Here is a 24,256-nt window from a genome sequence, read left to right on the forward strand (position 1 = left end):
ATTTGAGTATTATCATGTTCCCGTCACTAAGTGGTAATGCTTACCTCATCACATTCATTGGTTATCGATAGAAGCCTAAAATAAGTGATACGTAAATGGAGGCCTGAAGAAACTAACAAGATACGTTATTCTGCATGAAGACTGAAAGGTGGACCAAAGAACCGATTTCTCTTAGGGGTGGGATAAGGCCATACGACACGTGAAGAAGGGCAACTTTCACTCCCTCATCGCTGACAAGGTCGTCACGCTGTTATAGAAGTGGTCGGCTAACCGACGTCGATCAGGTGGAGCAGTATGTATGGGGTCAGGGGACCAAGTCCATAGTCTTTGCAGTCATTAACCCAGACCTATTGAAGGGAACGAAATGCCAGTTGTTAAATGCAGAATCTATTATCTCGTTTGTAGCCATGATGTGATTTACTAGAGCCTTTTAAAAAGCAGCAGGCGGTGAGCGACCTGTAACATTGGAAGTGATGAGATAACGGCAGGCGTAACTGGCATTCTTTTGAATGAATAGTCCTATTCATGAGAGAATATATATATATATATATATATATATATATATATATATATATATATATATATATATATATATATATTTTTATACTAATCGCCATTTCCCGCATTAGCGAGGTAGCGTTAAGAACAGAGGATGAGGACTGGGCCTTTGAGGGAATATATATATATATATATATATATATATATATATATATATATATATATATATATATATATATATATGTATTTCCATACTAGTCACCATTTCCCGCGTCAGCGAGGTAGTGTTAAGGACAAAGGACTGAGCCCAAGAGGGAAAATTCTCACTTGGTCCCCTTCTCTGTTCCTTCTTTTGGAAAAGCAAAAAACTGGAGGGGAGGATTTCCAACCCCCGCTCCCTCTCCTTTTAGTCGCCTTCTACGACACGCACGGAATTCATGGGAAGCATTCTTTCTCCCCTATCCCCAGGGATTTTAAATATATATATATATATATATATATATATATATATATATATATATATATATATATATATATATATATATTATTGTAAGAGGTCAAAGTCATGCACGTGGAAAATGAAACACGGTACCTTCCTAAGCGCACTTTCGTGTAATGATCACATCATCAGGGGAGATAGAAGAATGAGATAGAAGACGCAGAACAGTCAGTTGATATACAAGGAAGAGTTGTAGTTAAGAAAAGTATATGTGGGTGTGGATGTGTACTGACTAGCTAGGTCTGGCGATTTTGGCAAGACTTCGTGCCCTTAAGGTCTACCACTACACGGCGGGGATCTTGGGCATCTGGCCATTCATTTCTTTTTACTAGAAGACGGATTAAAAGTGGTTTGGACACCTGAGACTCTTTGATTATAAAGACAAAACAAGTGGAACGGGGTATGGGTTGAATGATGTGATACCTCATGTTGTACAGGTTTAGGAAGAAGAACGACAGCCTTTGAGAGAAAAACTTAGAACAAAGATAGCAGGTTCACTCGTCTTTTCAAACATTATAGGAGGAATATCTCTGGGCTTAGAAAATAACAGTATCATCTAGAAATACCAACATTTGCATATGAAACAAAACTGCAAGTTCAATTAACTGACGTAGCAGTTACCATGTGGGAATCGCAGCAGGGAAATTCCAGTCTTGGCAACACTGAAGTCCTACACGACAAAAAATGGGACAAATACTAAAAATGTGCAAATCTGGTCATCTTTCACCTTTTCAGGATACTAGTCGGGAACACCACTTTATATGTATCAGTATGCAGGCATGTTGAGTAGAAGTAAACATATATGGATACAGTGTTTATCAGCATACCAAGTATCCACCAAACAATGAGTTACAACTTTTCATCTCTAAATGAAGGCTATAGACGGTCGTCACAAATCTATCACCGGCCTCATATGAAAAGACACCATTTTCCCAAATTTTACGATTTTTTTGTAATAATGGCCGGTAGCCAAAAGCCAAAATATTTTCTGACTTTTTGTCCTCAAATAATAAGACATATGACAAATTCATCTTATGCATTGAATAGTGTTTCTAGAGGTCTAACTGTATCTTATCTATTTTTGTGTTAACCGGGATGGTATACATAATTACTTCGATGATGCAAGTGAACAGAAAGGGCGGATTACCCATAACGCTGCATAGGTTTGAGCCCAAGGCTTTGGGGGCAACAAAGGAACTTCGAGTGTGTGGTGTGGGAAAAATGATAATCGAAAAGTATTCTAATTATTCTAATTACACTGTACATGTATATACCCACTGGAAATGTGTTTTGATATTTCATAAACGAATTCCCCGCTAGAAAATGTAAAATTATCTATGTATTCTCCATTGTACAGGCTTACACTTTGGGTATAATTCATGTGAAGTGAATGAATGTCCTCTAGTTTCATAACGTCTTACTCTTTAGTTAACTTACCTTATTGGGGAGCCCGTAAAAGCTCCATCCTAAGCCCCAATAGAAAGTATTAATCCATTATTGATAAGCAGGCATAATTACTGTTATGAGATATTTTCTGTCTAAGACTTGAATCAGACTTGATTACTTCAGAACTGCAGATGCAATGCCCGTCACACATTCGTCTGCAAATTTGTTCAGACGCCCATGAACACTAAAGACAACTTTAATGAAGAAGAAATAGTGGTATATCAAATAAGATCTCAAGCATCATCAATTAACATTCAAATATGCCTCAGAATGTGACCTTTCAATTCGCTGCTAAAGAATGTTATGATAAACCAAAAAGCTATATGATCTCTGACATTAATTACCTTGGTATTAACGATACTATATTTATACCCAAACTGTGTTGACTGATGTTTATCTGTTGGCACGAATAAAGATATGGCAAACCATCAATGGAATTTACCCAGATTTTCTCCACGGTATCTTTCAGTAGCGTTACATTGGGTTTTGTTATATATATATATATATATATATATATATATATATATATATATATATATATATATATTTCTAGAAGACTGGATACATTTGAAAGTGCTTTCATGAGACAAAATATATATGGTTGTGATCGGCTAATCAATAAAACACTCTCTCCTGTGGAACACTCTGTTACTGAGTTGCTGCCGCGCGAGTCTGTGCACCATCTCTGTTAATTCCTATAAAATATTTTCATAGACTTATTTTGCCACCAGAATACTTCATGAAAGTCAACACTTTTATCATAATTTCAGTGAATGCGCCAAAAGCTGATATTTCTCACCAAAATAAGTTTAAACATTCGTATAGCATGCCTAGTACAATGAAAGCATCCTCGTCTGGTTCTTTTTAAAGCTATCGTCTAACTGTGACGAATCTAAGTCACGTCTTATTCAACGTACAAATGAAAATTGATGTATCTGTGAAAAAAAAATTATACTTGGCAGTTGTTCGATTTCGTCATGTGTTGGCAGCGAGGACAGCAGTCGCAAACCACACGCCTGGCACCGCTACCGAACAGTGTGTGGCGAGCCTCCTTGTGGTGTGGTTGTGCTCCGTACAAGTGTAAATTTCCACTTTTTTTTTTTGTTTTAGGTTTATGTGTGTGAACAAATAAAGTAGTGAAGGAAGATTGGTGTAATCATGCAGAAAAGTAATGATAAGATCGGAATGGTGAAGTGGGGTGTATATGTATGGGTGATGTGAGTGAGAGCCAGCTGATGTAGGTAAACACGGCTGTAAATATACGTTGGCAGGTAGCCAAGTGTCACAAATTGTGGGGTCTTTATGCCGGCTTTTGTACCTTCTTATTTACGTAAGTAATTCCTTAAGGAACGAAAGCAGTCCTTATGTAGATATATGTGTATGAAGACAGTCGGCAAATGGGTGGACGTACTTTAGGCTTTCCCTTCCTGCTCCCAAGAATTGTTGCGTAAATATTTTGTACTGGGACCACGAGTTATTTCTTCATATACATGCGTGACGGCCCTCTGCACCAGAAAATTTGATTGAAGTCGGTAGAAATTGAATGAGTGCCGGTGGACCATTGTAGCCTCACAAATCTAATCTAACATAAAAAAAAGTGGCTAAGCAGTTAGCATGCAAAAACACTAACTGGTATTTTTACAGTTTGCGCTCCTCAGAAGTTAAGAAATTTCAGTTATATACAATCGTTTGAAATAATTTTTAGAGGCGCTCAAATATATATATATATATATATATATGGGGATGAGGATGTACAAGAGTCCACTTGACGCTTATCCTGTTGTGGTTTTGCCTCCCCGGAATCCTTGATATATTTATCGATAAGTAATCAAGCTAAAGGTTGTTTAGTTCCACAACGTTATCTCTTTAAAAAAAAAAAATCAGCTGTACACAAAATGGTTATCACTAGAATCATTTTAGTTTTTGTGCAAACATGAGATATGACAACTCTAATTCAAAGAAAACTGAATTCCTCTCCAAGTGGGCAAGGACATGAAATGGAGGGAAATTGTGGGGTAGAATATGCATAACAGTAAATGTTGAACAAACTAAAAGAAACCTAACCTAGTAGCCTAATATAGCTTGACTAATTAAGGAAAACCTCACCTAACCTTATAGAAAATCACAGGCCTTTTTGAGAAGTGTATAGTTCAGCAGTAGGGGGCAGAAAACCATAGAAAAGATCAGTCATGTTCAAGTAACTTTTAAAGGAGGTTGTGCTATATAACTGACAAAAAATAGGGATGGCATGATGGACATCCCTCCATGTCTATACAGTTTTGCGTGTATTAGTACTTTTATATACATGCAATTTTTTCATTACTATAATGTTGATTGCATTTGTTGTTCTATATAGCCTTTTCCCAGTTGGTTAATTATTTATCATTGCAAGATAAGAAATAGATGGCCTCAGCTAGTGTTCTATTATTCACTATATTTCAAAATCCCAACAAATAAAAATGTCTAAATTAGATCTGTAGAACTGAGTTTATCTTTTATAGCTGACATTGATGCATTGGAATATACAAAATTGCTCTTACCTTAATATGCTTTGAGAAAATATAGGTTTACCTACCTCTAGAGATGTTTTCCCATTTTTTGTTAGGAAGAGTATTTTCAATATTTAGGTGTGATGACCATGCAAATCTTTACTGAATACATCAAAGTCCAGTTTAGCTCTGCATTACTATTAGCTTTGTATTTTAGGTGATTTTATCTTAATTGCTGATTTAGTGTTTAAAGGATATGATAACAGTTGCAGAGCATGATCAAGAGCTTCATATTTTGTTTAACAATATTCGATTACGGAGCAGCCATATGTCTTCCAGCAGCATACTAAGAACAGCTTTGCAATGATTCTGAGCAGAAATGCAAATAGGGTGGCATACAAGAGAAGGTAAGAGTTTCATGTTTCGTTAGGCATTGTCCCTGATATGACTGGCATCTGGGCAAGATTGAGGCACTGTCCCAGATATATCAGGCACCAGAGCAAGAGTGATCCAATCAAAATTGAAGAGAAAAAGATTGAAAAGAGATTTAGGATTTAGGACACAGTCCAAGTCGAGACAACATCTGCTATGTGGCCAATACAACATTAGGCATCCTGACCGGAGAAAAAGTTCCCATAGCAGGGAAGTCAATAAAGAAGCTGTGCTGGGATAACCTTTGAACACATGAAAATTCAGAAAGAAACTTGTTAAAGAATTTAAAGAAAGTACTTCTATAGAGTAAGAGTGATATACAAAGTGAATACAATGAATAGGATCATGGTAAGTGCAGACAATGGAAATTTTAAAAGGTTGTTTAGAGTGAATATTAAAGAGAAGGGCCCTCATTTGTATATAATCTCCTCCTCGTATTGTACAAATTTTACACTCTCTCTCTCTCTCTCTCTCTCTGTTTTGCTCCCTTTGAAAATAATTGTACAGGATGATGGAGATTGTTAAATGAAAGCCAGAAAAGAAAATACAGGATTTAGCATGAACTGAAAAGCAGATGGAGTTAAAAGTAAACCAGAATAGGTGCTATGCTAAAACAAAACCGTGAATGGCTGGAATATAAGTAGTGTGAGAATCGCATCGAATTGAAGAGCAAAGTGAAACAGTGGCATGAACCAGCATTATTATGAATATGAAAAGTGTAGAAGAGATTGAAACAAAGATCAAGATGGAATGAGGGTCAGAACTATTATTAACCATATTATGCAAGGTTCAGAAACCCATAAACCCTGGGAACTCTCTTGTATGAGAAAACCAAATATGGAAAGTCCTGACAGAAAATGGATAAGAATAACCAAGAAAATAGCCTGTTAAATCAAATGACATTTAATGATTGTAATTGAGAATGCTGGTGATGTGGGATGAGGTGGAGTAAATAGATGGTTTGTCAGTCTGTTCAAAGTGAATTTATCCAGTTTCGTATATATATATTTTTTTTTTTTTTTTTTTTTATACTTTGTCGCTGTCTCCCGCGTTTGCGAGGTAGCGCAAGGAAACAGACGAAAGAAATGGCCCAACCCCCCCCCCATACACATGTACATACACACGTCCACACACGCAAATATACATACCTACACAGCTTTCCATGGTTTACCCCAGACGCTTCACATGCCCTGATTCAATCCACTGACAGCACGTCAACCCCTGTATACCACATGGCTCCAATTCACTCTATTCCTTGCCCTCCTTTCACCCTCCTGCATGTTCAGGCCCCGATCACACAAAATCTTTTTCACTCCATCTTTCCACCTCCAATTTGGTCTCCCTCTTCTCCTCGCTCCCTCCACCTCCGACACATATATCCTCTTGGTCAATCTTTCCTCACTCATTCTCTCCATGTGCCCAAACCATTTCAAAACACCCTCTTCTGCTCTCTCAACCACGCTCTTTTTATTTCCACACATCTCTCTCACCCTTACGTTACTTACTCGATCAAACCACCTCACACCACACATTGTCCTCAAACATCTCATTTCCAGCACATCCATCCTCCTGCGCACATCTCTATCCATAGCCCACGCCTCGCAACCATACAACATTGTTGGAACCACTATTCCTTCAAACATACCCATTTTTGCTTTCCGAGATAATGTTCTCGACTTCCACACATTTTTCAAGGCTCCCAAAATTTTCGCCCCCTCCCCCACCCTATATATATATATATATATATATATATATATACTATCCCTGGGGATAGGGGAGAAAGAATACTTCCCACGTATACCCTGCTTGTCGTAGAAGGCGACTAAAAGGGAAGGGAGCGGGGGGCTGGAAATCCTCCCCTCTCGTTTTTTTTTTAATTTTCCAAAAGAAGGGACAAAGAAGGGGGCCAGGTGAGGATATTCCCTCAAAGGTCCAGTCCTCTGTTCTTAACACAACCTCGCTAATGCGGGAGATGGCGAATAGTATGAAAGTATGAAAAATATACATCCCCTGGGGATAGGGGAGAAAGAATACTTCCCACATATTCCCTGCGTGTCGTAGAAGGCGACTAAAGGGGGAGGGAGCGGGTGGCTGGAAATCCTCCCCTCTCTTGTTTTTTTTTTAATTTTCCAAAAGAAGGAACAGAGAAGAGGGTCAGGCGAGGATATTCCCTCTAAGGCCCAGTTCTCTGTTCTTAATGCTACCTCGCTATCATGGGAAATGGCAAATAGTATAAAAATGTATATATATATATATATATATATATATATATATATATATATATATATATATATATATATATGTCATACTATTCGCTATTTCCCGCGATAGCGAGGTAGCGTTAAGAACAGAGGACTGGGCCTTTGAGGGAATATCCTCACCTGGACCTCTTCTCTGTTCCTTCTTTTGGGAAAAAAAAAAAAAAAAAACGAGAGGGCAGGATTTCCAGCCCCCCGCTCCCTTCCCTTTTAGTCACCTTCTACGACACGCAGGGAATACGTGGGAAGTATTCTATATATTTATTTATCTATTTATCTATTTATCTATTTATTCTATATATATATGTGTGTGTGTGTATATATATATATATATATATATATATATATATATATATATATATATATATATATATATATATATAATAAATATATTCTTTCTTTTAAACTATTTGCCATTTCCCGCGTTAGCGAGGTAGCGTTAAGAACAGAGGACTGGGCCTTTTTTGGAATATCCTCACCTGGCCCCCTCTGTTCCTTCTTTTGGAAAAAAAAAATGAGAGGGGAGGATTTCCAGCCCCCCCCCTCCCTCCCCTTTTAGTCGCCTTCTACGACACGCAGGAATACGTGGGTAGTATTCTTAATCCCCTATCCCCAGGGGGAAAAATATATATATATATATATATATATATATATATATATATATATATATATATATATATATATATATATATATTATCCCTGGGGATAGGGGAGAAAGAATACTTCCCACGTATTCCCTGCGTGTCGTAGAAGGCGACTAAAAGGGATGGAGCGGGGGGCTGGAAATCCTCCCCTCTCGTTTTTTTTTTTTTCTTTATTTCTAAAACAAGGAACAGAGAAGGGGGCCAGGTGAGGATATTCCCTCAAAGGCCAGTCCTCTGTTCTTAACGCTACCTCGCTAACGTGGGAAATGGCGAATAGTGTGAAAAAAAAAAAAAAGTATATATATATATATATATATATATATATATATATATATATATATATATATATATATATTATCCCTAGGGATAAGGGAGAAAGAATACTTCCCACGTATTCCCTGCGTGTCGTAGAAGGCGACTAAAAGGGGAGGGAGCGGGTGGCTGGAAATCCTCCCCTCTTTCTTTTTTTTTCCAAAAGGAGGAACAGAGAAGGGGGCCAGGTGAGGATTTCACTCTAAGGCCCAGTCCTCAGTTCTTAACGCTACCTCGCTGATGTGGGAAATGGCAAATAGTATGAAAAAGATTATATATATATATATATATATATATATATATATATATATATATATATATATATATATATGTTTAATGATGTGTTAGGCCATTATGTTAGATGTATTGATATTTTCAAGTTTGTTAGATCTCATTTATATTGCACATCAAGAGTATGAAAACTCGGCATTCCTTTTAAGGTGATTGTCTCCGGCTGGAATATGATAAGAATCTGTTACTTATCTCTGACATTATTGTGAAAGGTATCATGACTGAAAGACCTCACAGTATTTTTAGATATTTCAGTATTAAATGAAAAGAGTACAGAGGTTCCTTGCTTACCAGTTTTGAGGATAAACTAATAGACTAATGCATTTCATTTTATAAGCCACTGCATAATGTTTTGAGTATCTCTAGTTTCCCATGGCACCATCAGAATTTATCCATGTATTGGGCTTGTGTAAAAAGTTATGGGATACTTGTGGCCCAGCCTTACTGATCAATATTTATAGGGAGAGGCAGGAGTGTCATAACCAGGCTGTGTTTGTAGGGCAAGCATTAAGATACCCATTCGTGTGGCATACTTGGGTGGAAGCTTTGTAGGAGTATGGAGGTGCAGCATCATCGGCAATATATGGCCATAAGATTATTGCCTTGCAGTTTTGTAGATAATTTCTTTGTAGTTTTATAACTTAAGCATTTTGTTTTATGATTATGCCTTGTTTGTTTTTAATCCTGAAGTTTTTATTTTAGGACAAGTTATGTATCTTGGGGTCCCTGCCTGTAATACTTCATTTCCCTTAGACCTTGTACCATGGTTTTGTCAACCATAGGATCTAGGATCATAATCTAAAGAATATGAATTTTCTTCATGTCTGTCACTGTTGCAAAAACTTAGTGCCATTCTCCGAATCTGTCCTGTAATTTTCATATTTCTCTTGTGAAATTGCTTTATGAAGAATCATTTTATGGGGGTTGTCACGACAATGAGTTTGTTATGTACTACCATTATTCTTTAAATAATTGTGATGGTTTTATTGGTGTTTGGAGCTTTTTGTCTTTTCATTCTCGTAAATCTTACAACAGCATCGCCATTACATCAAGTTTATTGAGATGGATGCTACTGCTAAACATAAATGTTTATGACACATCATTTCTGATTTTGTTTTTTGTATTATTTTTTTTTTGGTATACATTTGTTTGTAAGTGAATGTCCTGTAATATTACAAAGCTATGCTAAATATATTTTGTACTATTGGTAAATGAATATTTTATGATGTACAATGAATAAATTCTATACCAGCATAACAATAGACTACAAAACAATTTTATGTTTTTCTTTTTAGATGTTCACTACTGTTAGTGTTTAAGTGTTTATGATAATTACAAGCTTATAGACTTTTTTCATGTACATTTGTTTGAAAATGATTGCTCTGCAGTACAGTACACCAAATAGTAAATGTTTTACTGGCATCACCATCATAAAGCAAATTTGATAATGTGTTTATTACCAGTAACATGTAAGTGTTGACAATGATAATGAATCAGTGATGATGTTTTTAGTCTTACATTGTACATTGTTTTCTTTACAAATATTTGTGCATAGATGATTGCTCTATAACTTATACCCCAAACAGTAATTTTGTAACCATCATCAGCTGTATGATTTTTTCGATTGCTGCCACAATAATTTGATACTGGCGTGAGGTGGGGAGGGAGCAGGTGGGGAAGAAATGGGCCTGCTGAATTTGAGACACGTGGTCAGATAATGCACAGGAAAATTTGGCATGTGTTTCAGACAATAACACATTTCTGTATATCCTGATATAGATAATTTAGATTGGATTTTTAAGGAATTTATAGGTAATATTTAGATGGTGTACTTTGCATCACCAGTGTATAAGTTAAGATTTTGGTTGTAAAAGAAGAGGATTGGAGGAGGAATACGCTATATGCTACACAATTTTGTATTGAAATTTTTGCTTCTTTAGATGAAGCTGCAGTATTTAGGGTACAGGAGATGTGGCACAAGAATGAAATGGTGATTAGAAGAGGACAAATTGTAGCCAGGTTTCGAGATGTTTACTTATAGGAAAGAAATTGTGGAAGTAACAGCTTTATGCTTAGTTGATATGAGATAATGGTAAGGACTGATAAGGAAAAAAGGATGTGTGCAGGATATGTTTGGAAGGAATCCATTGACAATTTGAAAGATAGGTTGAATGTTGGGAAAGTAATAAGTTTGAAATTAAAGCATTTCTAGAAAATTCTGCATGAGACACCTCTAAATACAGGAGGAATAGCTTGTCACATTTTCTTTGATATATTGAATTATTTGTATCATGTGTAATATTGAAACTTTTACATTATTAGGTTTTTATGATCCTTTTTAGTAAAATGATATTTTTTTTCTGTACTTTATAGCAGGCCTCAAACCCTCCTCACAATGAATAGGGCACGAGTATTGTCGTATATGCTGTCACAGACACCACCAGGAACTTCCTTGGTGACAGTAAGAGCCTGGCTGTTAGGGGGTAAACGGGGAAAAGCTTCAGCTCCACCTCCACCAACTGCTCTTGCTGCAGAACCTTTTCTCAATGGTTCTTCCTCGAACTATGTAGAGGAAATGTACAGTGCCTGGCTTCATGACCCTAGAAGTGTACATCAGGTTAGTAAAGTGTTTTATCCTTTATATTACAGTAATACAGTAATTGGGGCTACTGAACTTTATCTGTTTGGAGTTACACTGCAAGTGAAGTTAACCTTTGGAAAGACTGTATTATTAGGAATAATAGGAAGTTTAGTACTCAATATTTTTCCTATGGCGTCTACACTAACCATTATAGCAACTTCAGTATGCAACATTCTCTGTATTGGTTTGTCTATATTTTAAGTGGATGTCATTTTATAACTACAATATGAGTTCATATTGCTTTTCAGTCATGGGATACATTTTTTCGGAATGCTTCTGCTGGTGCACGTCCAGGCGAAGCTTACACATCTCCTCCATCTCTGGCAGAGCCTACACCACACCATGTTCCCCTTTCATCCATAGCCCCTGCTGTAATTAGTCCTGCAGTTAGTGAAACTCAAATCACTGACAAAGTAATCGATGATCATCTGGCAGTACAAGGTATCATCAGAGCATACCAGGTCAGTGTTTCACCGTGGTTCTTTTGTCCTGGTTTTATGTTCTTGGTCATTTGTAAGTCATGGGTTAGTGATTAGTTTGTAATGCAAATGAAGCCTTAATTAGAAGTATGCATATTTCTATCATATGATATTTTGAACAATATGAACAATATTTTGTAAAACAAACTTTTTATGGGAAACATTTTGCTGTCAATAGAGTAGAATGTATTGACAGGATGTGGAATTGTTACTTATCGTGTATCTATTCCCACACTGAAAGCAGACTGGTACATGTAGATACTTCTCCAGACATTTCAATAACTGATGATCTCCACACTTTAGAATGTCAAAAACCTAAATAGCAGCACTGCAAACATTGGAACATTTGCTTACATTAAGAAATATGCATTGCATTGGCAGTATACAAATCTGATGAGGTAGGAGGAGAGAAGCAGAAAACAGAGACAGAAGTAAGAAGAGACACTGAGATGGGAAAGCAGTTCATGTTGAAGACTTTTACCAAAGAATAGGTATTGTAGTGTTATTCATACAACATACAACTAAAACATGAACCACTGCATTCCTGTATACATCAGAACAAGAAAATAATTCATTGCCTTACGTGATATGTGCTGGAGCTTCTTGATATATGTATTATATGCATCCCTGAAAAGTGTCACTCTGAGTGAAATGACTTTAAGTGAAGCCAACATTACTCCATGTTGTGTGTATGATCTTGAGGAATCTTTCTAAACATACCTACTTGCATATGCTTGTCTGTGTAGCTTAAATATGTTTTAAGATTATTATTATAAGTTAATCACTTCACACTTACTGGTAGGACTTCTCTAGTGTAATATCACATGAACACAACCAGTTTCAAGTCAGCACTTAAAGAGGGAAGGAGTGCCTAGGAGGACTGCCACACTCTTGTTATACAACAGTAGCATGGTGGTCATCGGTGCTCTACTCTTCAAATGTTGACTTGCATTTGGATGTGTTAATGCAATATTATAGTAGATGAAGTCTTATCAATAGATGTGAAGAGATTTGCTTATTCATTATGATAATCTTCACTGTATTTAAGCAACACACCGTAGTATATGTGAGAAGATGTTAAACCTTGATGTATGAATGAGTGGACGGTATGCAAACGCCACAACATTTTTAATCATAGGTAAGTAAAAAAGTTGAGCATTGTAATGTATGTTAAAGACAGAGGATATGCTTATTATGAATCCCTCCTTTTTATGACATGTGCCATGAAAAGCATGTGTTGTATATTGATTTTAATTAAAATACTGTACTGCACATTGTTATGATAATCTTGTGGAATGGTTCTAATACGTTTCAGTATGATAATTCAAAAGAAATAGTCCAGCAACAGTGTTCATAGGGAATTTTGGCTATTACAAACCAGAACAAAACTGTCAAATTACCTATTTGTACTGTATAGTAAGGAGTTTCTAAGTGAATCATATATGAATACTATGTTGTAATGAATTTCTTCATGAAAAAGTGGGTTGGGAAGAGTGTAAAACATATCTTGATTGGTATTGTGTTAAAACAGGCATGGTGAGAGAGGTAAAGAACGATGTTCTATTGCAATCTTTTGGGATTTCCAAGGAAACATCAGTTCTTTAATAGAATATCAAATTTATTGAATTTAGTAAAATTATGATTAGATACAGAGGTTGTGAGATCCTGTGTATCATATGATGTTGCTTGAAATTCAGGTTAAATTACAGTTATTCTAGTCCTGACTTTCAGTATATTCAGGTAACTTGTAAGATGTTAAAAAATAATGGCTTTTTTTGCCATGGAATACAGCATTTCTAATATGCAGAACTCTTCATTTGAATTTTACATAATGCCTGTTAATATTTTTTTCATAACCAGAAAAATGTAGGAGAAAATTGGTGAAATAGATGGGAGCCTTACCTTCCCCTGAACATTAATAATCCTGTTTCAAAACATTCACTCTATGATTGATAAAATGATATGTTATATTGTAATTTTCATGATTTTTTCAAGACCTGTCTCCTCAGAAGGTTAATCCCTAATGCATGAATTAAATATCATCTACATATTTTGAAAAATAAGAGAAAATAGCAAGAGATGGAATCCTTACATAGTCCTCTCTGGCCTTTTTTGAGAAACATTCACCATAAGATCGATGACTTGTGTAACACCAGGACACTATCATAGAAATAGTGTATTTTTCATATTTTTTTCTACATGAATTAATAATCATTTACACTTACAAAATAACAGAAAGTAGCTAGAGGGGATAGAGTGTGACATCCTATAATATGCTGTAATATACCAGAGTAACACAATGTATGCCATGCATATTGCCTAAGTTGTTTTCATAGCTGGTAGAAATTTTTTTGTATAAGGAAAAACAAGATGTATAGCCAAAGAAAAAATATGATTATTTTGTCCCAGTGCACTTCACCAAGTAGGTGTCCGATATGTTGAGGTACATGTCAAATACTAAAACTGTAAGTTGAAAAAAATTATATCTCTCCTTTGAAATAAAAGAACATCACATAAAAGTTTTAAAACAACCAAAAAAAACAAGTGATACAGTCCTCATCTTACCAAAGGAGGAACAAAAAATTTTTGGTGGTGGCATATTGGTAAGACATCTTGTGAATGTGCATGTAGTGGGAGTGAATTGGTAAGATATCTGGCTTGGAAAGTAATGAATTTGTTAGAAGATACCTAGATAGGGTGCTGAACCATCTTGATTAATGTAAGGCTCCTTGTCATGAGGAAGTCTTGTTATGTGCTTCAGATTTTTATGGAAACACTTGATTGGCCATACGAAAATGCCCAGAAAATCATTGGAAGTGAAATAGTACTAAGGTAAGGCAAAAGTGAAGTTTTCATCTGTTTCCTTGAAAGATGGTTGGGAAATGAATACCACATACCTATTGATGAGTGTGCTCTTTAAGATGTTGAAAATGATGATCAAAAAACAAATAGATGATTATCATGAAAGGAAAAAGTACTAAGTGAGGGGCAACATAGGTTCTGGGAAAAGAGGTCATCCATGACATATCTTTGAGACTTTTCTGATAATGTGAGTGCAGTTGTAGACAAAATCTAGCTGGAGGTGGAAGGACGTATATGTATATACATGTGTATGTGGGGGGTTTGGCCATTCTTTCGTCTGTTTCCTTGTGCTACCTCGCAAACGCGGGATGAGAGAGCTTGGGAAGTGAGTCAGTTGTTGTTCGCTGATGATACAGCGCTGGTGGCTGATTCATGTGAGAAACTGCAGAAGCTGGTGACTGAGTTTGGTAAAGTGTGTGAAAGAAGAAAGTTAAGAGTAAATGTGAATAACAGCAAGGTTATTAGGTACAGTAGGGTTGAGGGTCAAGTCAACTGGGAGGTGAGTTTGAATGGAGAAAAGCTGGAGGAAGTGAAGTGTTTTAGATATCTGGGAGTGGATCTGGCAGCGGATGGAAACATGGAAGCGGAAGTGGATCATAGGGTGGGGGAGGGGGCGAAAATTCTGGGAGCCTTGAAGAATGTGTGGAAGTCGAGAACATTATCTCGGAAAGCAAAAATGGGTATGTTTGAAGGAATAGTGGTTCCAACAATGTTGTATGGTTGCGAGGCGTGGACTATGGATAGAGTTGTGCTGTCGCTGTCACCCGTGTTTGCGAGGTAGCGCAAGGAAACAGACGAAAGAAATGGCCCAACCCACCCCCATACACATGTATATACATACGTCCACACACGCAAATATACATACCTACACAGCTTTCCATGGTTTACCCCAGACGCTTCACATGCCTTGATTCAATCCACTGACAGCACGTCAACCCCGGTATACCACATCGCTCCAATTCACTCTATTCCTTGCCCTCCTTTCACCCTCCTGCATGTTCAGGCCCCGATCACACAAAATCTTTTTCACTCCATCTTTCCACCTCCAATTTGGTCTCCCTCTTCTCGTTCCCTCCACCTCCGACACATATATTCTCTTGGTCAATCTTTCCTCACTCATTCTCTCCATGTGCCCGAACCATTTCAAAACACCCTCTTCTGCTCTCTCAACCACGCTCTTTTTATTTCCACACATCTCTCTTACCCTTACGTTACTCACTCAATCAAACCACCTCACACCACACATTGTCCTCAGACATCTCATTTCCAGCACATCCATCCTCCTGCGCACAACTCTATCCATAGCCCATGCCTCACAACCATACAACATTGTTGGAACCACTATTCCTTCAAACATAGCCATTTTTGCTTTTGGTGATAATGTTCTCGACTTCCACATATTCTTCAAGGCTCCCAGGATTTTCGCCCCCTCCCCCACCCTATGATTCACTTCCACTTCCATGATATATAGATAGTCGCCTTCTATGACACGCAGGGAATACGTGGGAAGTATTGTTTCTCCCGTATCCCCAGGTGAGGATATTCCCTCAAAGGTCCAGTCCTCTGTTCTTAACGCATCCTCGCTAATGCGGGAAATGGCGAATAGTATCAAAGATATATATATATATATATATATATATATATATATATATATATATATATATATATATATTATTTTTTATATTATTATTATACTTGATCACCGTTTCCTGAATCAGCGAAGTTAACGCCAGGAGACAGATAAAGAATGGCCCATCCATTCATATACGCATATATATACATAAATGCCCATGCACGTACATATACATACATATCAACATTCGCACATATACATACACATACACAGACATATACACTTCTACACATTCATACTTGTGTGCCCTCATCCATACCTGGCTACACCCCACCCCACAGGAAACAGCAGTGCTACTCTGGATCCACTTCAGTGAGGTTGCTTCCGGAAAACAGACAAAAATGGCAACATTTGTTCACACTCAGTCTCTAGCTTTCATGTGTAATGCACTGAAACCACTGCTCATTATCCACATTCGGGCCCCACGGACCTTTCTACAGTTTACCCCAGACATTTCACATGCCCTGGTTTAGTCCATTGACAGAGCATTGACCCTGGTATACCACATTGTTCCAGTTCACTCTATTCCTTGCACACCTCTCACCCTCCTCAAAATCTTTTTCACTCCATTTTTCCACCTCCAATTTGGTCTCCCTCTTCTCCTTGTTCCCTCCACCTCTGACATATGTATCCCCTTTGTCAGCCTTTCCTCTCATTCTCTCCATATGTCCAAACGATTTCAACACTCTAAGGAGTGAGGGGTGACCTGATCACAAACTTTACATCTTTAAAACATTCATGTGGACAATGAACAGTTGTTTCAGAGGTGTAGGGATCAAGCAATCAGAGGACATGGCATGAAATTAAGTAAGAGACCTGTTTAAAAAGATGTAAATAAGTGTTTTCATATTATGATTGGTGGATGATTACAATAGAATGACAGCATGCATGAATTTAGGAAGTTATTTGATTGTAGAGACTTCAAGAATTGGGGTCTCACAAATGTAAAACTCTCCCTGTACAGTACAGATATGTGATTACACACACACACACACTCCTTGGAACAAAGAAAGGTGAGGGGCGACTTGATCTCAACTTACAGGTTTTTAAAACAGAAGAGTGATGTGGACATTGAACAGTTCTTTGAGAAACATAGGTATAGAGCAACCAAAGGACATAACATGAAAAAAGGCAAGGAACTTCTTGATAAAGATGTAAAGAAGTACTTCTATAGTATGAGAGTGGTGGATGAATGGAATATGATGATTGACGACATGGTTAATGTAGACAGCAATCATGGATTTAAACAGTCCAAGAGATGAGGTTCCACAAATTTAAAACTTTCTTACCGCACATTACAAAAAATTAATCACACACACACACACACACACACATATGACTGAGGACTTGGTTAATGCAGACAGCATACATGAATTTAAGAAGTTGTATGATAGTTAAGAAGGATCAAGAGAAGGGGCACCACAAGTGTAGAACTCCCAACCTTTACAGTACAAACAGGTAATTAAACACACACACACACTTATAACTCACACATGTGTACCTCGCTCATGTGCTCAGTTTTTAAGTCATAACAGAATATGTTTGAAGTACTACTTATTAGTCTTTGCAAATGGTAATTGGTTTGGTATGTTGGTAAACCCATACGATTGACATATGAAATTCTCATGCTTTACATACTGTAAAATAGCTGCTCTTGGTTTGTCAAAGTGTTGATTACTGTAATTTATATAACCTAGGGTCAGTAGAACTCATATTTGATTTTAAGTGCAGGAAGCTAAATTCCACATGATAATGAAATTGTTAGGTACAGAAATGTTTTTTGTGCTCTAAAGTTCAGGGTTTTCTTGAATCTTTGTGTGAGAACTAACGAATTATGTGTTTATGTGTGTGTATATATATGTATATATATATGTATGTATGAAATAACAGGCTCGTGGTCATTTGATTGCTGCGTTGGACCCACTTGGCATTGACCGTGAAGCTCTAGCAGAACGACCGCCGACGACGATGCCCAGCAAAATTGTAGTGCGCAACTATTCCAATGCAGTTGGTATGATTATAGAGAAGTTCCTATAACATCTGCCTTTTTTACCCATAAGGGCAAGGAAGATGTTGTAAAGAAATGGACTTGGATGGCAGCTACTACTTTCTGACTCATTTCCCTCTGCTCCCTCTTTCCTTTTCTGAAATTTGTATGGATATTTGATTGGCAGTATTCTGTAGAAATTTTCTTTTGTTGAGAAAGCGTTAAAAGTTCGTAGTGTGGATTTAATGTTTGATTTTTTTTATGTACTTGTGGAAAGATGTATATGCATAAATGTTTATATATTGTTTATCATATAACCCCATGATCCCTTTTCTAGGGGTTCCTTCAGTTCAAAAGCTGCATTGCAATCAGTATCAGGGGAAAGAATGACACTGTTGCAGCAAGAATTGCTTTGATGAGATTTTACTCAGAAGATACAACCTCAGTGAAAGTGACTTTTCACAGATAATCTAAGCATAAATAGGCATAGTCCAGTAATGCTTATATTTGTGTCTGCGTTATGTATATTCTTCCCTGTCCCTGGGGATAGGGGAGAAAGAATACTCCCTATGTAATTCCTGCATACCATAGAAGGCAACTAAAAGGGATGGGAGTGGGGGCTGGAAATCGTCCTCTCTTGTTTTACTTTATGATAAAAGGAACAGAGAAGGGGCCAAGTGAAGATTTTTCCCTCTAAGGCTCAGTTGTCTAATCTTGATGCTATCTTGCTGACATGGAAAATGATAAATATGTATGATTATATTTTTTTATACATAACCACTGTTTCCCGCATCAGTGAGGTAGCGCCAGGAAACAAACGAAGAATGGCCCATCCACTCATATACATGTTTTTTTAAAAGTAAACGCCATTATACACACATATACATATTCATGCTTGCCTTCATCCATTCCTGTCATTACCCCGTCCCACAGAAAACAGCATTGCTATTCCCTGCTTCAGCAACTTTACTTCTTCATCCCACCACTCACAACCCTTCTAATCTGCCCACCTCCCACCTTTCTCATGCCACATGCATCTTTTGTGCAAGCCATCACTGCTTCCCAAAATACATCCCATTCCTCACCCACTCCCCTCACATCATTTGCTTTCACCTTTTGCCATTCTACACTCAATCTTTCCTGGTACTTCCTCACACAAGTCTCCTTTCCACGCTCACTTACTTTCACCACTCTCTTTTCCCCAACATTCTCTCTTCTATTTTGAAAACCTCTACAAATCTTCGCCTTTACAAGATAGTGATCAGACATCCCTCCACCTTCCCCTCTCAGTACATTAACATCCAAAAGTTTCTCTTTTACACGCCTATCAATTAACATGTAATTCAATCAATTAACATGTAATTCAATAATGCCCTTTGACCATCTCTCTTGCTCACATATGTATACTTGTGTTTATCTCTTCTTAAACCAGGTATTCCCAATCACCAGTCTTTTTTCAGCACACAAATCCACAAGCTCTTCACCAGTTCCATTCACAACACTGAATACCCCTTGTACACCAATTATACCCTCAACTGCCACATTACTCACCTTCACATGTAAATCACCCATCCCTAAAACCTGGTCTCATGCATCAAAGCTGCTGACACACTCACTTAGCTGCTTCCAAAAGACTTGCCTCTCATGACCTTTCTTCTCATGACCAAGTGCATAAGTACCAATAATCACCCATCTCTCCATTCACTTTCACTTTTACCCCATCAATCTAGAATTTACTTTCTTACTATCATGCTTTTACAGCTCTTGCTTCAGGAGTAGTGCTACTCCTTCCTTAGCTCTTGTCCTCTCACCAACCCCTGACTTTACTGCCAAGAGTTTCCCAAATCACTCTTCCCCTTTACCCTTGAGTCAGTAAGTAAAAAAAGGGTAAGAAAGATGTGTGGTAATAAAGAGAGTTTGGTTGAGAGAGCAGAAGAGGGTGTATTGAAATGGTGTGGACACATGAAAAAATGAGTGAGGAGAGGTTGACAAAGAAGATATATGTGTTGGAGTTGGAGTGAACAAGGAGAAGCAGAAGACCAAATTGGAGGTGGAAGGATGTAGTGAAAAAAATTTTGAACAATCTGGGCTTGAACATGCTGGAGGGTGAAAGGCGCTTATGGAACAGTGTGTTATACTGGTGTTGATTGGCTCTCATTGGCCTGAACCAGGGTGTATGAAACACCTGGGGTAAACCATGCAGTCTGTGGGGTCTGGATGTGGATTGGGAGCAGTGTTATTGGTTCATTACACATGCCAGCTAGAGAATAAGTATGAGCAGATGTGGTCTTTGTCTGTTTTTAGGCGCTACCTTGCTGACACAGGGAGTGGCAATGTCGTTTCCTTTGATACAAGGTGGTGCGAGAAATGGATGAAGGCATTCAAGTATGAATATTTACATGTGTATATATATGCATATATGTATATATTTGTATGTGTTTGTGTATATAGATAGGGTTGTGCAGAGGAGGGTGGATGTGTTGGAAATGAGATGTTTGAGGACAATATGTGGTGTGAGGTGGTTTGATCGAGTAAGCGAGGTAGCACAAGGAAACAGACAAAACAGTGGCCCAACCCACTCACATTCACATATATATACATAAACACCCAGACACGCACATATATGTACCTATACAATTCAACATTTACATACATATACATACACAGACATATACATATATACATGTGTACACATCCACACTTGCTGCTTCAGTACATATATACACGTGTACACATCCACACTTGCAGTCCTCATCCATTCCCGTCGCCACCCCACATCAGACCCCACCTGCAAGAGATTACACTGCAAGTGAAAATTCACCTTTCATGAGGTCATATTGATGGGAGTAGAGTCTCATGAAATTTTTCTCCATGATAATGTACTGGATGTAGCATAGCCTTAGTCTGCAGGAACCTCTTGAAAGTAGGTCCTGGATATCACCAAGACCTATTCTTAGAGAGGGGTTCTATGGCAGTTACACATGACTGGTAGAGAGTGGATGTGAGTAGATGTGACCTTTGTTTGTCTGCTCCTATCAATATCTTGATAATTTGGGAAATGGCAATCAGTTATGTGTATATATGTATATGTCTGTGTATGTGTTTGTATAAGTTTGTATATGTTGATATGTATATGTACATTTATGAGATGTTTGAGGACAACATGTGATGTGAGGTGGTTTGATCAAGTGAGTAATAATAGGGTAAGAGATATGTGTGGAAATAAAAAGAGCGTGGTTGAGAGAGCAGAAGAGGGTGTTTTGAAATGGTTTGGGCACATGGAGAGAATGAGTGAGGAAAGATTGACCAAGAGGATATATGTGTCGGAGGTGGAGGGAACGAGGAGAAGTGGGAGACCAAATTGGAGGTGGAAAGATGGAGTGAAAAAGATTTTGAGTGATCGGGGCCTGAACATGCAGGAGGATGAAAGGCAGGCAAGGAATAGAGTGAATTGGATCGATGTGGTATGCCGGGATTGACGTGCTGTCAGTGGATTGAATCGAGGCATGTGTATGGGGGTGGGTTGGGCCATTTCTTTCGTCTGTTTCCTTGCGCTACCTCGCAAACGCGGGAGACAGCAGCAAAAAAAAAAAAAAAATATATATATATATATATATATATATATATATCCCTGGGGATAGGGGAGAAAGAATACTTCCCACGTATTCCCTGCGTGTCGTAGAAGGCGACTAAAAGGGGAGGGAGCGGGGGGCTGGAAATCCTCCCCTCTCAATTTTTTTTAATTTTCCAAAAGAAGGAACAGAGAAGGGGGCCAGGTGAGGATATTCCCTCAATGGCCCAGTCCTCAGTTCTTAACGCTACCTCGCTAACGCGGGAAATGGCGAATAGTTTGAAAAAAAATATATATATATATACATATATATATATATATATATATATATATATATATATATATATATATATATATATATATATATATATATATATTATCCCTGGGGATAGGGGGTTAAGAATACTTCCCACGTATTCCCTGCGTGTCGTAGAAGGCAACTAAAAGGGGAGGGAGCGGGAGGCTGGAAATCATCCCCTCTCATTTTTTTTATTTTAATTTTCCAAAAGAAGGAGCAGAGGGGGGCCAGGTGAGGATATTGCACAAAGGCCCAGTTCTCTGTTCTTAACGCTACCTCGCTAACACGGGAAATGGCGAATAGTTTAAAAGTAAAAAATATATATATATATATATATATATTTTTTTTTTTTTTTTTTCGCTGTCTCCCGCGTTTGCGAGGTAGCGCAAGGAAACAGACGAAAGAAATGGCCCAACCCACCCCCATACACATGTATATACATACGTCCACACACGCAAATATACATACCTACACAGCTTTCCATGGTTTACCCCAGACGCTTCACATGCCTTGATTCAATCCACTGACAGCACGTCAACCCCGGTACATCACATCGCTCCAATTCACTCTATTCCCCGCCCTCCTTTCACCCTCCTGCATGTTCAGGCCCCGATCACACAAAATCTCTTTCACTGCACTGTATATAAGGTAACTAAAAGAGATGGGAGTGAGGAGCTGGAAATTGTTCTCTCCAGTTTTTACTTCTCCTAAAGAAGAAACAGAGAAGTGGGCCAAGTTAGGATTTTCCCTCTAAGGCTCAGTCCTCTGTTCTCGACATTACCTCACTGACATGCGAAATGGCAAATATGTATGAATGAAAAAATACAAATGTGTGTGTATTAGCAAGCATGACCTTTCTTCTTTACTGCTTGATGCTACCTAGTTGAGTTGGGAAATGGAAGACTTTTGTTAAAAAAGTATATATTTATGCATTCATGTGTCACCTCATATGAAAAGTCACCTTCGGCAAGGCTTTATCATAGTCTGTCGATGAAAGGGAGTACAAATTTTGGAGGAGCTTCTCTCCAAAAGAGTCCATCTTTTCCTTGAAACTTTAGAAACCCCCTCAAAAAAGGAGGGTTGTGGAGTTATATGATTTTTTCTTTAAAAAATGCCATTAATATAATAGTGTGACTACAAAGTTTTTGGCATTACCTTTTTTAACATTATTGGATATCATTTTAGATATTTTTATGCTAGAAAATTTTGAGTGCATCACTTAAGTGATAGCATGGCTGTCATATGAACTTACCCTGTTCATTTTTTAAATGTTGCTTTTGGGAAATACTTTAGTATGACATGTATGTGGTTGACAACTGAAATGTTTGGTGAAGGTCTGCATATACTACCTGCTTTGATTTTGGGACAAAGAACATATATTGATTTTTGATATGTGGTCAGGGTTTCATTACATTATTTACATTACTTCACCATTTCAAGTAAGGGTAAATGAAAATAGATTGTGAAATAATTTGATATTTGCTCATAATTTGTGGGCTTTTCAGACGTTGTTTTCTATTATCTATATACTCACTGTAATGCATTATTCTTCTTTGTAGAATGTAGGTATATAGCAAGTAGCAGTGCAAGATTTAGTTCATGATTTCATTTGTTATTTATTTGAAAACTATTTCAGTCAGTACAGAATGTGAAAGCTGACCATATTTACGAAAGTTGGCATTATACTTCTGACCAGCATATATCATATGATGAAGAGTCTTGTTTTAGGTGCTGTTTGGAAGCTGGTCTGCTGTTTGCTCATGCTTGATTTCTTATTTCTGGTTGAGGATGTGGTATTAGATTGATCTTTTTACAACTTAGGTTTGTTATGCCAATTAAATTACTGTATTATAAAAGAAAATATTTTCTGGGGATAGGGGAGAAAGAATATTGCCCTCGTATTTCCTGCGTGTTGA

General features: G+C 37.5%; 1 protein-coding gene across 7 annotated transcripts in view; it reads left to right on the forward strand.

Annotated features, from left to right (window-relative positions):
- The first annotated feature begins 3,347 nt into the window (after window positions 1-3,347).
- The window catches only part of Ogdh (oxoglutarate dehydrogenase Nc73EF), a 111,661-nt gene continuing 90,752 nt past the window's right edge, over window positions 3,348-24,256 (forward strand). For 4 of the 7 annotated variants that reach the window (XM_071690112.1, XM_071690117.1, XM_071690113.1 and 1 more), the window contains exons 1-4: window positions 3,348-3,523; window positions 11,243-11,486; window positions 11,759-11,971; window positions 18,375-18,495. In XM_071690112.1, coding sequence (XP_071546213.1) covers window positions 3,363-3,523; window positions 11,243-11,486; window positions 11,759-11,971; window positions 18,375-18,495 — 739 coding nt within the window. In that variant the 5' untranslated portion in view covers window positions 3,348-3,362. The remainder of the gene's footprint in view (window positions 3,524-11,242; window positions 11,487-11,758; window positions 11,972-18,374; window positions 18,496-24,256) is intronic. The other 3 variants (XM_071690114.1, XM_071690116.1, XM_071690119.1) reach the window with 1 other exon arrangement.

This window comes from Panulirus ornatus, chromosome 48, assembly GCF_036320965.1.
Source record: "Panulirus ornatus isolate Po-2019 chromosome 48, ASM3632096v1, whole genome shotgun sequence".
Classification (NCBI taxonomy): Eukaryota; Metazoa; Arthropoda; class Malacostraca; order Decapoda; family Palinuridae; genus Panulirus; species Panulirus ornatus.